This window comes from Corythoichthys intestinalis, chromosome 1, assembly GCF_030265065.1.
Source record: "Corythoichthys intestinalis isolate RoL2023-P3 chromosome 1, ASM3026506v1, whole genome shotgun sequence".
NCBI classification, from domain to species: Eukaryota; Metazoa; Chordata; class Actinopteri; order Syngnathiformes; family Syngnathidae; genus Corythoichthys; species Corythoichthys intestinalis.
Window position 1 is genome coordinate 37,445,315 of NC_080395.1, and position 17,219 is coordinate 37,462,533.

Consider the following 17,219-nt stretch of genomic DNA (forward strand, 5'->3'; position numbering starts at 1 on the left):
ATGAAAATAATATTGATAGAACACAATACAAAGAAAGTACACAGAGAACAAAACAAATGATCATTTTGAACATGCTTTTACTCTCATTTTACTAAAACCTCTTATCTCCCACTCTTATGGTGCCTTCAGTTTTCCTCATGGCACGCTACAGTACCTCCTCAACCAATGAGATGAACGGGATTGTCGTTCTGTCAGCTCATTGGGCAGATAGCAGGAGAGGCATGGGAATGAGTCTCCTACATATTCTTGAAAAGCACCGTACCAGTATTCATTCGCTCTACAAATAAAACACTTTTTCATGATGATATGGGACAGAGCACAGCCCTTGTAAGAATACGGGACGCGTACTTTTGTTTCTGAATATGGGACGATTCCGTTTTTGAAGCGACAGTTGGCAACACTAGGTATAGGTGTGTTTCTGTATCAACCATCAGATTTCACTATTGCACTTTAAATTGTTCGGCAGACGCAGTTAAAACCTGTAGTTTCTTTTATAGCACTTTCTAAGCCTGCCGCTATTCTATAGGGGGGGACTGGCAGCCCGCCAGGTTTTTAAAGAACTTGGGGAAACCCTGAGATTCTCACATCCAATGATATAAAAGCCATGAGACCGCTATTTGATGAGTTGGCTTTATTCAGGCGGCCCACACAAAGCAAAATGCATCAAACCAAGAGGCTCATTCACAAAACCTACTTCACCCACTACCCCCACACCACTTACATATGGATGCAAAACCAATTCCGGCGTGAGCTTGGACGTCTTTCCAGACCACAAAAGCAACTTTTGCAAGAGCTTCATGGAAATAATGTTTTGTACAATCTTAACACTCATTATTACAAGCATAATGACAAGCCAAGCATTATCTACCTAAAACTGGCAGAACATGCATTTAACTAAAGCATAAACACATACATGAGGCTGCTATTTGCTACACAGCACACATTAAACAGTCTTGCGAGTGCTTAGACCACTGTTGTGTTGAAAGAAAATTGACTTTTGCAATGACTTTTTACTTAAGCTCATGCCAAAAATAGCTAACCTTTTTGAATAGTGAGTTTGATTAGTAATGTTACAATCTGCAAAAAATAATTGTTACAAAAGCTTTCAAACTGTTAAAGTGCTTCATTCAGACTGGCATGATGAATGAGCTTTCCCAAATTTGAAACTTTACGGTTGTTCTGTGATGCTTTCAAATGCTTGGCGTGAAACCTGTAGTCCATCGTCGTGCAAGAAACCTTACTAGATGACAGAAAACTTGATGCCATGTTTGTCGAGTCGCTTGATCAGGGTGGTTTTGGCAAAAGCGGCACCAGGAGTGTACACTCCTCCACTAGAAAAAATGAGGAATAGAGTTTAATTAAAACTTGTAAATCAGCATTTTTAGAGATTGGCGACCTACCTCTTAGGCAAGGCTGTGGACTCATTGAGGATTGTCAGAGCTGCCTGCACCAAAGCAATGGGCGTGGCTACGTAACCGGCTTCTACAGTGAGAAAAACAATGTTAAGGGCACTCATTTACAGGGGAAGTTCTGAATTTTTAACATTAGGGTTCATCTTCAAGTTAGCGGGGGTTTAATTAGTCGGTGGAGTTGATTTCAACAAATTCCATGCAGTTTGTCAGTTTTTTGTTAGTTTCAGGGCTCCAGAGTGGCTAAGTTGGTGTGAGTCAACGATGCCTGCTTAGCATGCCAATAAAAAAAACAATATTACCAGATGTAACAGTCAAATAATTCAAAATGCAAATCATTGTTCGAAATACGCAACCAAAACAATGTCACATCAAACTGCCGTAATTCATTTCATTCTAAAGCAGGACTTTTTTTTTTTTTTAGATGCGTAATGCGACCACAATAGAGAGTGCTCTGTCTGTGGTGAAAAAAAAAAAAAAAAAGTGATATCACTCAAATGTTTCTGTTCGTACTACAATTATTGACATGCAATGGTAAATTCTAATAACTTCATCCTGAAAATAGAGCCAACACTATTGATTGCATGGTGATTCTCATTCGCACATATGTTGTTTTTTTATTGGTATGCTCAGCAGGCACCATTGACTTGCACTAGCTTAGCCACTCCGGAGCCCTGAAACTATCAAATAACTGACAAACTGCACATAATTTGTTGAAACCAATACGACCGACCAATTAAACCCCTGCTAACTCAAAGTTTCATGTCAAAAATTCTGAACTTCCCCTTTAACTTATTGGCTGCCAATGACGATGCTCGAGGTCCAATCCATTTTGGCTAGGAAGGTTCGCAGGGATCATTGGCTACCAACCTCTCCCAGCCAAAACTGATTGGACCTGCAGCGCCGACAATGGCAATGAAACATTAACAGTCAGTTGTCCCAGTTTAAATGAACTGGATGTCGATTGTTGTCAATAGCAAGCAATGATTCATTTTAAATTATTTTTGTTTATACTAATATTTTATTACACTATTGCAATATCCCAAATATTGTAGGCAACAAAACCCAAAACTAGGGCTGTCAAAATTATCGCGTTAACGAGCGGTAATTAATTTTTAAAATTAATCCCGTTAAAATATTCGACGCAATTAACGCAAAAATGCCCCGCTCAAACAGATTAAAATGACAGCACAGTGAAAAGTGTACTTGTGTTTTTCAGAGTTTTGCTGCCCTCTGCTGCCGCTTGGGTGAGACTGATTTTATAGGCTTCAGCACCCATGAGCATTGTGTAAGTAATTATTGACATCAACGATGGCGGGCTACTAGTTTATTTTTTGATTGAAAATGTTACAAATTTTATTAAAACGAAAACACGAAGAGGGGTTTTAATATAAAATTTCTATAACTTGTACTAACATTTATCTTTTAAGAACTACAAGTCTTTCTTTCCATGGATCGCTTTAACAGAATGTTAATAATGGTAATGCCAGCTTGTTGATTTTTTGTTATAATAAAGAAATACAGTACTTATGTACCGTATGTTCAATGTATATATCCATCTTGTGTCTTATCTTTCCATTCCAACAATAATTTACAGAAAAATATGGCATATTTTATAGATGGTTTGAATTGCGCTTAATTGAGATTAATTACGATTAATTAATTTTAAGCTGTAATTAACTATTAAAAATTTTAATCGTTTGACACCCCTACCCAAAACATGATGTGTTGACACCAGGTCTTTGAGTTTTTTTTTTTTTTAAATGACCAAAAATGGTCTCTTGTCCCATAAAGTATTCATGCACTTACCTGGTCCTTGAACCAAAGTGCAAATCTTGCCATTAGGTTTCCCCTGGGTGGGGTCTAGTCCCTCAGTGTAACCCTCTCCGAAGAAAGCAAAGCGAAATGAGGACGATTCCATCTAAAATATATAAATCAGATCTGTGATCCAGTGCAGGGATTACACTGGGTCAAAATTCAAAAATTATGTTGTTTTTGAAGACCGCAGTTTTTTATCAGAGCGTGGTGGCCAGTGTCCTTTATGCCGTGGTGTGCTGGGGAGGTAGCATAGCTAAGAGGGACTCCAACAGGTTGGACAAACTGATCAGGCACGCGGGCTCTGTGGTTGGCATGACCCTGGACACTCTGGTGTCAGTGGCAGAGAGGAGATCAATGAGAAACCTCCTGGCTATTATGAACAATGCAAGTCACCCTCTTCACGCTATCATCAGTACATAGAGGAGCTCGTTCAGCAATAGGCTGCTCCTCCCCAGGTGCTGAACTAACAGACTGATGTCCCACGAGCTATCAAGCTCCACAACTCCACTTTAGGTGGGAGGGACAGTAATGCACTATTAGCACTTAAGGACCTCTGTAACTTGGTCCTTCTGCTAGTGTCCGCCTGGTGTTATTATTCCTTTTATTGTACGTCTTAATTAGTAGCATATTGTACTTATTTTTAAATTTAATTTCATGTTTTTTAAATCCATTTTACTCTAGCACTTTTTTACCATCCTGCACCTAATACTTTTTATCTTTGCTGCTGTGTTGTTATGGGCACTGGAAACTAATTTCCCAGAGGGAACTCTCCCAAGGGATAAATAGTTTATTGAATTGAATTGAATTGAACTGCATGCCTTTTGGTGTAAATTTTCCATAATACCCTGTAGGCATGTACAGCTTATAGTCAAGTGGACAAATATGGTTTTCTTGTGGGTGCGGTTTTTGTTAGGAATGCCTTTTACTTGCTTTATTACTTTTGGGAGCAGAATCAAAAGCTGATCTCCGTTTTTCACCGTTGGAAGTTTTTTTTTTTCCTCCTTAGTTTTCTAAATTTTGCTATATCTACATGCATACTACTAACCTCATCCTTTGTAAAACATCCCATAATTTTCAGACTACAAGACGCTAAAGACCAAAAACTATGGTAATAGTGTTAAACATTGTAGTCGTGCCCAATTTTCATTTTGGATGTCAATAGGAAAGGAAAAAAAGTTCTCAAGTACAAGAGGAAAAAACGATTCATTTTGAAATCTGCACCAAAAAGATTTGTTAAAATCTGTCACACCAAAAACAACAAAAATGGTGTCACCCAGTGTTATCAATAATGCATGTACGCAAAAGAACCAAAGAATATTTCCCCAAATTTTGAATATGCATTGGCTCAAACAAGGTTGCGAAACACTAGTTTATAAAGTGAGCTCATGCTACAACTAAAATAATTCCAGAATACTGTACTTGAATGTTCATTCAATGTCCATACACATTCACCTGCTTGCGAGTTGGTCCAGCCTTGGAGAACATTCCAAAGGAGAAGAACTCTGGGTGCTGAAACACAACAGACTTTAGCATACAATCAGGAACATTCCGTATGAGAGTTCAATATTTGTCACATTACCTTAATGAGAAGGTTGCGTCCAAAACTGAACTTGACCAAAAACCAGAACATTATTCCGGCAAAAATCAACTTGATGACATTGCCAATCCCGCCGATGCCTGCATAGGCGCCATACTGGACCTGAAGCAGGTAAATGTGCGTAATGAGTTGATTTACCCCATGTTGCCGGTTTGGACTGAAAATGTCCTCACTCAAAAGGTAAAACATTTGACAACTGTTCTAACGAATGCAGTACGGTCAATTTAAATTCTTCGTCCGGTGATCTCCGCAGCCTCGACGAGCAGAACACATTTTTTGTCCTCCCTTTTGGAGTTACACTTTAAAGTAACATGCTCCAGTATGTTCGCAAGTGTTCATTGCACTGAAATGAGCTACAGGTAGGGCATATTAAACAGTAAATCTGAGTAATCCAAGTCAAAATGAAATTGGACATTTATCACCATGAATGGCACGGAAACCGATATTATCAGGTACCAGATAAATGCATTTTAAAATGACATCGGATAATATCGACATCGGTTTTGGCCCGATATGCATATGGCGGCGCTGTCATGTCGACTTATCGCCTACGTTTCTGGTGTTTTGATTTCAACAACAAGTATAGTGGTGCAAAATAGGCACTTTTCCCATAATTTCAGTTGAAGCAGTTCTTATTTTTCACAGAATGTTTATCTGGAAAATCTTGAAGTTGTTACATTTACAGTATCATCATTATTAAAGCATCCAGTGGGGCATCACAATACAATTAGCCATAATATGTTAAGATCACGACCTAATATATCAGTATCGATTTGATAGTGGTATCGGATTTTTGGAGTAGCACAATATCAGGATATAATTTGTCAGTTAAAAAGTCATTATCAGACAATTATAATTAACAAAAACTGACCGGAGTGTCCTGATATTCCTCCACCAGGAAGCGTTGTGTCCTCTTGACGACCGACGGATCAGAACCCATAAAAGGTACCGTGTACTGCTGGATCTCATTACTGTAGAACAATGCGCCCCTAAAAAAGAAGGCATGGGTTGATGAACACCATCGAAAATCATGATGAAAATCAAACTGTGGTTCGAGTGCCATTGGGTGGAAACGATCTGGTATGACTAAATTTAATCAAACTCAATCATGTTAGAGTTGATTCAACTTTTCTTTGAAAGATTGAGTACAGTACATTTGTTGTTGCAACCCATAAGAATATTTATTTCAAACATTTATTCAGATGCAATTTGTATTTGATTTTAATTTCAGTACATTTCAAACCATTAAGTACAGATTTTTTTCTTCTATATTTGTGTTTAGTTTTTTGTTTTTGGTAATTATTTTTTTTTAATGACAATATGGGTGTCATGTATATATATATATATATACATTTTAAATTTATCAACTAATAAATGCTAATAAAATAAGGAATAAAAAAATACCCTTGTCATGGCCCTCAAAATCACAACTAAAGTTCATTTTTATTTACTTTTTAAAGTATTTCCTCCTATTGACCGCACTAGACGTCAATGGCAGTCAATGAGTTCAATGAGAGATTTCAGTACATTTGGGAATGCTTAAATAACTACTAAATTAAACAATATTTGGGTCACTTTTATGAAGGGTTAGAGTACATCTAGAACAGACGTGTCCAAAGTGCGGCCAGGGGGCCAAATGCGGCCCGTGGTCAAATTTCATCCGGCCCCCAGCCTCTGTCATAAGATCAATAATGTCTGGCCCGCACACATACAGTACTGCTACCAGCATATGAAGTAGTTTACACACTAAATGCTGCTCCTCATTTCTCCACTAAGGCAGCAGCACTCTAAGCAATATTACCCCGTGTGACCCTTGACTTCTAATTTTCTAAAATGGCGACAATCAACAAAAAAAAGAGGTTGACTGAGACGGCCGATGCTTCAAGGATAGCTGGAAATTTGACTATTTTTTCACTAGAGTACGCAACAACTGTGTCTGCCTCATTTGCAAAGAGACAGTAGCTGTTTTTAAAGAGTTCAATGTGAGGCGATATTACCAAACAAGACATGCTGACATGAACGACAAGATTACAGGGAAGATACGCGAGAAATTTGAGGCAACTTGAAGCAGGTTTAATTTCACAGCAGCAGTATTTCACAAGAGCCCGAGAGTCTTGTTGAAATTATCAATTAAAAAAAAAAAAAATTAAGCAAATGTGACACACAGAATGGCTTGCTAAAATTTGCTTATATTCTACGTAAAGGACGTCAGCGAAGGTCGGCCCCCCACATTTTTACCACACAAAATCTGGCCCCCTTTGCAAAAAGTTTGGACACCACTGATCTAGAAGGATACATTGAGATTGAAATCATTTAAATATTCCCTAAAAACAGAGTATTTAAGCCGCTTTGTGTATTTCAGTAGAATTAGGAGTACCGTATTTTCATGATTACAAGGCGCACTGTTTTAAAAGGCACAATCTCAGTCATTTCTGTATTTAAGATATACAGTAACAAGGCACACTGTATTATTGGGCGCAGGCATGATAAAACAAACTAGCTTAAAACATGCGGCAGCATTAACGGTAATTACAGTACGCTAGCATACAAGGTTTTAAAAAAGGCAGCGGGTACAAAACAGTTTGGTTGTACTGTACTTTATTGAAGTATTACATCAGTATCTTCAATGTACTCAAAGCGCTTTGACACTTTATCCTAATTTACCTACTGATGACAGTACCAGAAGCAACATAGGATTCTGTATCTTAAAGTCACTCGAGTAAATGTAACGCATTACTACCCACCTCTGCTTTTAAGTGCGCCTTATGGTCATGAAAATACTCTAAGTCACTTTTTCACAGTAATTAGTGTGTAAATCACATTTTACATGCAAAATTGTACCTGAAATATTGGTGGTACTTGGAGAATCTGTTATTTTTGGAGGTGGTACTTTGTGTAAACATTTTGACAACCACTGACACCACAACTTTAAAAATAAGTTATTGTAAAAATTCAATAGTTGACTCTGTAACGTACCTGCGTTGAAGCTTCGTACCGACGGAAGGCAAAGGTTTGTGGTTAAACTTCCTGCGGAGACTTTGAAGTTTATGGCTGTCAGCAAAGCCATAGATGGCCGACTGCCACGTGCCGTCGTGGATGCATCCACCCTTAAAGTAGGAGGAAGGGGGGGAAAAAACATAAAATAGTCAAAGGGATTAAATCCTTTGCTGAATTTTAACATACTTCAGGCCCAGAAGCGACGGTCAGGAAGCTCTCCAATGCAGTTAGAGTACCTGATGACGACATGACAAAGTATTTATTCCAGCAGTTCAACAATCACTCAAGAACATCAGCATACCCTTGAACTGTTCGCGAGTGTACAGCACCCCCATGTCTGCAGGGATGGAGTCAAATCCACAGCTTCCGATAATGTACACGCCCCTTTCAGCTGCCAGGTTGTGGTAGTTCAGTTGCATGCCCTCCAGAAACTGCACACAATTATGTGGAATAGAGCATGTGGGAGAAAACAACGTCAGGTGGATTTTGCGTGAGAAAAAAAAAAACCCTATGACAGCTGCCATCTTTTAGCCCGAAGAGCAACCCTTTCATGGACGAATGATCCCCCTCCCCCCCATTTAGGACTGTACAGGACATATCGTGTCAAACCTGCGGCCCCCATTTGATATTAGTGTTGCCCATTCGTATTTTGCGATGGGCGATTAATATATATTAGGGCTGTCAAAATTATCGCGTTAACGCGCGGTAATTAATTTTTTAAATTAATCACGTTAAAATATTTGACGCATTTAACGCATATGCCCCGCTCAGACAGTATTCTGCCTTTTGGTAAGTTTTACAGCAAGGCTTTTTGTGCTGTCTAACAGCGAACTCTTGTGGTCGCTTTGCGACATGGTTTATTGTGTTCTTGCCAGTTCAATATGGCTGCACGAAGTCTCGGGCTGACGCCTACGTTGTGCTTATATGATCCTTAGACAAGATTTGTCCGTAAGTATGGTTGTTGTAAAGATTATACATATTATGTTAGTAAGCGAAATGTTATATTTTTTGTATGAGACGCTTTTTGTTTATGTTTTAGTGAACCTGTATAGCGTACTAAGCTAACGTTGTTGCTAATGCAATGCTTGTGTACTTTTTTTTGTAGTTTTACAACGGTCTAAAAAGGACAATGGTTTGCAGATGAAAAAGTCTGATTATTAAGGCGTCGTTCACTAGCTGTCTAGCTTTGGAAAAAGTAGATGCTTCGGAGTGAGGACAGTATAGACAGATTTAAATGACAGTAGAGTGAAATGCCCACTACAGTCCTTATGTACCGTATGTTGAATGTATATATCCATCTTGTGTCTTATCTTTCCATTCCAACATTTTACAGAATATATATATAATTTACAGAAAAATATGGCATATTTTATAGATGGTTTGAATTGCGATTAATTACGATTAATTTTTAAGCTGTAATTAACTCGATTAAAAATTTTAATCGTTTGACAGCCCTAATATATATATATATATATATATATAATTTTGGAGAAAATCAACTGAAGGATCCATTTTTGGGTGGGGGAACTAAAATAAAATATATATATATATAATTTAAATGCAAATTAAAACAAAAGCCATGATTAAAATATAAATCATAAATAGAAATTATATAAAAAATTAACTTCAAAATATAAATTAAAAAAAAAAGCTACTACAAAAAATAAAACAAAAATAAAGAAACATTTAAATAAGTGTGACCTGTGTTTATTTTGCTCTGGGAATTTTAGGTTTTTTTTTCTTTGCTGTATAAATCTCTTGTGACCTCAAATACGTTGCTCAACTCTTCGGCAGCCATGGATCGCTATAGACCAGTGTTTTTCAACCAGCATGCTGCGGCACACTAGTGTGCTGTGAGAGATCGTCAGGTGTGCCGCGAGAAATTATCTAATGTCGCATTTATGTATATAAATATTGTAATGTCCGTAAGTGTTTGGGCCTTTGAAGGGGCCATCAGACTGCATAGTGGTGACGTAGCGGGAAGCAAGCAAGGAGGAAGAACGGCGTGAGCGCGCAGTTAATGGTCGCATGTTGCGGATGCCGCTGTTATTTTGTTTATTATTTTCCATTGTTGCCACAATAAAGTGGGAAAGTCATCACCGACTCCTCGCCTTTCTATTTCCCCATTCGGGGCTATTACAATATTTTTTTTACGTCGTCGGGCGGAGTTGCAGTAGGAAGGAGTAGGTAGAAACTTCTCGGTCATGTGCAGATGAACAGAGGATTGCTCGTGTCGGGTTCAAAAACTGCTCGGATTTCTAGCCATCAACGACCTTGTTGTTCGCGACAATGTGGACCCCAGCTCATCTACTGGACATTATTTGGTTAGACTGATCATGTGTCGATATACTCGAAAGTTTCCTTTATATTTCATCCATATGTGACTACAGTCAATCCTCCCCTCCTCCCTGTGTTTTATTCAAACACATTGTCAAGGACAGAAAAATGGATGACGGCTAGAAATCCGAGCAGTACTTGAATGCGACACGAGCAGCTCTCCTAAACGTCACCTCCAAACGAAACACCCGTCACTTCAAAACTATTCGATGGACTATTTTGTTTGCCTTCGTGAAAACAGAGAAACAGGCAACTTTTTTGATAAAAACTACAAAGGTAAATGAGAAAGCCCTCAAAGTCAATTACCTTGTTGCTAAGTCCAAAAAGTCCCACACCGTGACAGAGACATTAATACTACCTGCCTGCAAATTCATTGTCTGCAAGATGCTCTGCCCTGATGTGGTTAAAAACATTGCTAAAGGCCCACTGTCTGATAATTCTGAGCTTTTTCAAGCCTAACTGCTATAAATAAAAACAGAAAGACAGAGCTGTTGAAGAATAAGGATATCGACTTTGTGTTCATCTAAACAGGCTCAAGTTTCACACTGAGTAGGTATACATACTGAGAAATTATTTTATAATTAAATATAGTATACAGAAAATAATTTTGGAACATTTTTGGTTTGTGGTGTGCCGCGAGATTTTTTCCAATGTAAAAAAGTGCCGTGAGTCAAAAAAAGGTTGAAAAACACTGCTATAGACATCCAATCCATTCCAACTGGGAGGGGCTCGAAGCGAGTGGTCGCTTCCAGTCCCTCCCAGTTGGAATGGATTGGGCATCCATTGTAGTCAGTAGGTGTTTTCATTATCAATTTCCCTCTTTTACTAACAACAACAACAACATAATCTGTGACCTGGGCTGCCAGCGAACAGGTTAAGCTAAAAATAACTTGATTTCCACTGTAATGACCACTTTCCCTCAGAGGGTTAAGAAGATTTACATCATGAAGAATTTAGAGCTGCTGAAACTCAAGCCATCTTATCTTGTTTTAATGCTCCAAAACTAGATTTACTAACATTTTAATCCCAATATTCCAATCACCCTTCTCGAACAAACTGATGATATGACATTGGAGAGCAACTTTCTCAACAGGTTCAGCTGAAGAGAATATTAGGAACTGCTTCATTAGCACTTATTTCAATTTTCAGAATTCCCTGGAACTGGTGGCCTGATTAATGATAAAATTGTGCACATAATTTGGAATCTAAAATTGAATTTAAAATGGTCTGTCAGCATTTAAATGATTTAAAAATGAGATTTAAGCTTAGAAAGCCGTTTTCCTGTAAGCATCTCTCAAGTATTGAAAAGAAAACTGAATCATGTTATCACAGCAGGAATAAAGTAGTCAAAACTGGCACCTACCTGAGGTTCTCCTGAGATATCAAGGTGATGGGCTCCATTCTCCACACAAGCTTTAACCACTGGCTCGCCAAAGAACCTGTACTGTATAAAGTAGGGGTGTGACAAAATATAGAAATGGTGATATATCGTGATACTTTGGATCCCAAAAGGTTATCGATATGCTCCTGCCAAGAATCGAAATAACATTTTAAAAAGGTGTCAATGTCGAAAAAAAAAAAGGATCCAACAAGTTGCTACCAAAATCTTCAACCATAGTAGTGTCTCAGATAGACTAGGAACGTTCGTTCATTCGAAAACAGAGCATTCACAGTCATTCTGTCCGATTTTTAGGGCATTTAGAGGTAACTTGCAGTTCATTTTAGGGCATTTACAGGTCATTTCCTGTTGCGTTTGAGTCACTGCCTATTGATTTGGGTGATTCCCAGGTCACTTCCTATTCTGTAACTCAAAATAAACAGGAAGTGACCCATAAAATACCCCAAAATCAACAGGAAGTAACTGAACATCAACAGGCAAATGATCTTAAATTGCCCAAAATCACCTTATTCCCTGGCAATGGCTGCCACTGACGGCCATAGTCATTCAATCCGTTTGACGTGGGAGGGAAGGCAGCGGATGAAGGAATTTTCATTCGCTGCCACCCTCCCAGTTCAAATGGACTGGATGTCTACTAGTGATGTACTCATTCCAATTCACAGCAGAAGCTTGTTTTTCTGATTATTATTAGTTTGTAGAATATCCTAGAATGATTTCCTGACCAGTGTATCGATAATCGTTGTATCGCCATATCGTCAGATCATCGTTCTCGTGAGCTTTGTATTGCAAATCGTATCGTGAGGTTCCAAGAGGTTCCCACTCCTAGTATATAGAATACAGAAACACACAGATATCCCCTCGAAAATTAAAAATCAAGATACTAAATCCTAAAAAGCAATACAACTTTTTTGCACTCAATGCTTTATATTTGAACTTCTCCACAAAGTGCATATCCAAATGTTCACTGTTTGGTACAATTGTTGTTAACCCGTGGTGGGTGAATTTTGGTTCCAAGCAAGAACCTGTATAAGTCACCAGATGCAAAGCATCAATGCTGGACAAAACGCGCTTTTGTGTGCTGCAAGTCTGCGGCCTTCATTGTGTAAATGAATGCCCTAGTGTACAAGGCGGCCAGAGGAAGAGAATGACACAGTCATGGTGGAAAATGATGAATAGTAGGCAAAATTATTGGCCAAAAACTGGTGTCTACTTACAGGACCAACACAGTTGAGGACAATGACAGCCTGCTTGCACATGGCCGCCAGAGAGTCTGGTTCCTCCACATCTGCAACTATGATGTCCACTTCGGTCCTCAGCTCGGGCTTTCCTGCAACGAGAGAGGGGTTTCAGAGACTTTCAACACAAATGTGACCAAGTTGTCCATCCGAATACGCCATTTTAAGCAAGTTTGACGACTGAGAAAAACTGATAATATTGCAGAAAATGTAAATTCCTCACGGTCAATGAAGGCAAGTAAATATAAATACACATTTGCATGTCGGGGTTTCCTCCAGAAAACCTGCAAAGCCTAGTCATAAAGCAGCTTACCGGAAGTAAGAAAAGTCTGGCAGCCCACCAGGCTTATAAAGCATTGGGCGTAACCCTGCATATCAATTCCAATTTTCTGACAGTAAAGTGTCTGGTTTTCAATATCAAGAACAGCATCAATAAGGTACAACTGTCACTAGATGTCAGCAAAGCACCATTTACACCCTTTTATGCACAGATCATGATTTTTTTTTTTTTTTTTTTTAACTATCTGGGCCCTCATTGGCTGCCATTGACGGCATTAGACATCAATCCATTTTTACATTTAAAATGCTATAGAAAATAATTAAATGATTTAGAATTTTCAAAAGTAATAAATTCTAATTTTGTTTAATTACCTAAAATGGTCACCTGGTGAAGGTCACAAGTGTCAACTTTTGAATAGCTGTTTGCGACTGTTGCGATGGGATACATCAGTTTGAGTACACGTTGAGAGGTTTCTGGGAGAAATGGCTGCATTTTGTGAAACCTACCCATATTCAACTGTTGTTTCGATACAAGGGGGGGGAAAAGGTTGAATCAAATGTTTTATTGCTGGTGAGAGAAGAGCATTCATCATTTCATTTTGTAGATTTAGAGTCTAGGTCAAAGGTTGAAAAGGGTGTGGAGGAAATATGTTCCGGTACGCTGTACAACTAGGGCTGTCCCAAACGACTAATTTTCTCCCGATTAGTCAGCAGACTATTTTTACGATTAGTTGACTAATCCCCCCCCCCCCCCTTTATTTACCAATTTAGCAATGACATTTTTGATGATGCTTATTAATTCACAAAAAACATTTTTGAACACTTAAATTCTTTATTGAAGTACAAATAAGCACGTAAATAACAATAAATCACAAATAATGAGGTCAAAAGCTGATAGCATTAACTAGTGCAAAAGAATGGAATGTAAACAGATTCACAACACTGACTTCGCCTTTCCAACATGGTTCAAAACAAATCTTAAAAAAAATATCTAGCATTATTATTATAGTCCACTACAATATATAATAATAGTATAATTATTCATTGCTAATCAGATTTTTCATAAAGTGTGCCATTTTAAAGCTATTACCATTTACCATATTCTTAGTGTAGAATCTGAATTCAGAAGTATGTGGGATTAACTCCAGATTTCGTCATTTATATGACAAACATGACGTGCTTTTATTTTGAAATGTTCACTGGAAGTACGTAAGCTAAACCGCTAACCGTAAGCTTTACACTCTGCCAAAAAACAACTCATTGCATGTGGTGTCAGTAATCAAAAATTTTTTTCCCCATTTTTTTTGTTTGCAAATGCTGTTAAACAGCGATTTTTCATGTTTGAAGTGTCACCTTTTAACCGCAAGTTTGCATTTTGGACAAGACTGCCAATGTTTTATAGCAGGCTAAAGTAGGTTGTCTTTTTTCCCCATTAGCCTCATTGTAGCAATGCTAACATTTACAGTGTTTAATATAGATGTGTTTCCTTATTTTGTATGTCTGAACTTTAATTCTACGGCGTGTTGATGACCAATAAACATCTGTTAAACTAAGGAACTGGAGTCTCATGTACCATCAGCACGCACATATGTATGCGTGCACGTGCGCGGCGATAAGACGCAGCCGTGAAAATTACCGCCCTCATTTTTATTTATCGTGCGATAAATGGATTCATTGCATATCGCGACAGGTTTAGCAACTTCAATAAAACATGTCGTTAGTTAGTTAGATGGACTTACGATCTGCCAGCTTGTAATTGTCTCCAGTCATCTTCCAAAATTACAACTAGGTGACTGCGTTTTAGGTGTTCATTCACGGCCGAAGGGCAGCCAAGCTTGGCATTGAAGAGAAAGGACACAACAGTGTACCTTTCTTTGTTTCGTTCAAATAAGTCAATGTTTTTGCCACTATGGTGCACTTTTTTGGCTTTGTGCCGCTTTCCCCGCTTGCAGACCAAGCGTCCGATATTAAAAAAAAAATATCTGACTTCAAACTTCGCCGAAAGGCGAGAGATTTTCATGCCTGTTCAAATAAATCAAATATTGTGAAATATCTATTTATTTCATCTTAGGAAAAAAAACACTAAAGATTAAATATATACAACTTCCCTACACGTTTAGATTTAAAAGGCCACATACATCTAATTATTTTAACTTTAAGGGCTGGCAGCCACCACCGTCATTGGCAGCCAATGCGTGAAATGATTGCACACACCTGTTGCCAATTATTCAACAGACTTCAAGCCCAGGTTTCAGACATAGTAGATATATTTTCAACTATACGGAGAAAAGATTAGAATTTTCGCATTTACAATTTTTGTGACTCAATGGTTAGCGATGACTTGTGATTTTTCAAATGTACCAACAATGTGTTAAGTTTTCAAAACAAAATGATAAGTGTTCCTAAGTGGGCTTGAACAATGAGAGTTGGTATGTTCCATCAGCTGTTGTACACTCCCGAAAGACAAAGGCAGACGGGTGGGGGTGGGGGTTCAAAGATGAAAACATACCCAATTAATCATGTCATTCATACAGAAATGCTCCCAGGTTCTAATCTAGTGATGGGCTTTACTTTCCATGTTTAGAATGTTGCATGGAGACCATTGTTGCCCTGGAAAATTACAGTCATACCTTGCAACAAGTTCCAAATGACACACGTAATCTCAGTGCAATGCAGGCTATGTTCCAGTATAATACACATTTAAAAAATAAAATAAATCATCTGAATTAGATTTTTCGTCAACAAAATTGCTTTGCATGATCATTTGCTTGTACTTTGGAGTCTAGCAGGTCCTAGTCACTGCTTGATTTATCAGTGAACTTGATAAAGATCAGATAGAGCGTGTCAGTTTAATGTTGCAAGGATGGGACTCAAATCAAAGACATGAACAATGTATTCACTATCAACGCGTCAATGAAACACAAATGTAAAGCGTTTAAAAAGTAATCCCAATACAAACCGAGGACGGAGGCCGCTTGCTCCAGAACTTGCTCCAACTTCTGCTTGCTCCTTCCAGCCACGGCCCATTTGAGATTGCCTCGCGGACCCTCGGACGCAGTCCGGGCCACCTCCTCCACCACAAACTGTCCCGTGAACCCGGAGGCTCCGAAAATGACCAGATGGTAAGGTCTGCTGGATGAAGTTTGAACACTCGCCATGATGACAGCAGAGCAGACAAATCGCGTGTGGGAGAGCGAGGCGAGTCGACACCTGACTGCACCTTCCTACCCGGAAGAAGAGCAGAAAGTTCCGTGCGATATCATAGAAATACCTTATATAAGGCTCGATGCTAAAGGAGGTGTCGGCGGCGTTAATTTACTGGCGGCCATCTTGCGTCGGGGGACTTTTCTGCGGGCTTCACTGAAGCGGGCGCAATGTAAGTGATTTGGTAAACTAAAATACTCATATCTCGCTAAATTCATGAGGTATTTACAAACGATTTGGATTATATATGTTTAAAAAGTATATATATTTAAACGTGGCTGGGATTCTGGCTGGATGTTCAGTGACATGAAGTTAAAAAAAATCTATTCAAATAATTTTTAAGTACTGTATGCATTAAATTTACTGCATCTCTTTATAGTAAAACAAGCCATAGAAAGAAAGAAGAAATGGCCATGATGCAAAATGGCCGACACTTCACGATGCTCGTCCCCGTTCTCTTACAGCGCACATCGCAAACCTAGTCTTATTTATGTAATATCTGGTCACTGCAAATTCAGACGAGAAAGCTTCTTTGTCACTTAATCATTTCTGCATTTCTAAAGGAACAAAACAAAGTGAAGGAACTTTACAATTATCAATTGATCCTACAATCATAAACATGCGATGGCACACATGAAGACTAGTGTTTTAGGCGTAGCAATCATGAACACCAAACAGCAGTATTAAACAGTATTATGAATACAAAACATTTCTCCCAACAGTGTACCCTGAAACTTGTGTTTTATATTAACCTTATTGTCAGGGGTGAAAGTGGGCAGGAACGGTCAGGAACGCAGTTCCGGTATAAGATTCAGGGCCGGAACTGTGTTCCGGTATAAGATCCAGGGCCGGAACGCTGTTCCGGTATACAGTGCTTTAATTCCGAAAATATGAAGGCAACTGTCAAAACGCTATGTAAAAAAGAATTTAAAAAATACAAAGCT

General features: G+C 38.5%; 1 protein-coding gene across 1 annotated transcript; it reads right to left on the reverse strand.

The window, feature by feature from the left end:
• Window positions 1-616: 616 nt before the first annotated feature.
• LOC130923788 (saccharopine dehydrogenase-like oxidoreductase) lies at window positions 617-16,323 on the reverse strand. Its single transcript, XM_057849774.1, has 12 exons — window positions 16,031-16,323; window positions 12,772-12,884; window positions 11,522-11,602; window positions 8,123-8,252; window positions 8,008-8,057; window positions 7,801-7,931; window positions 5,696-5,813; window positions 4,807-4,926; window positions 4,680-4,736; window positions 3,219-3,330; window positions 1,401-1,482; window positions 617-1,331 (listed from the first exon to the last, which is right to left on the reverse strand). The coding sequence occupies exons 1-12, from the start codon at window positions 16,227-16,229 to the stop codon at window positions 1,241-1,243; spliced, it is 1,284 nt and encodes a 427-aa protein (XP_057705757.1). The 5' UTR covers window positions 16,230-16,323; the 3' UTR covers window positions 617-1,240.
• Between the last annotated feature and the right edge of the window lie 896 nt (window positions 16,324-17,219).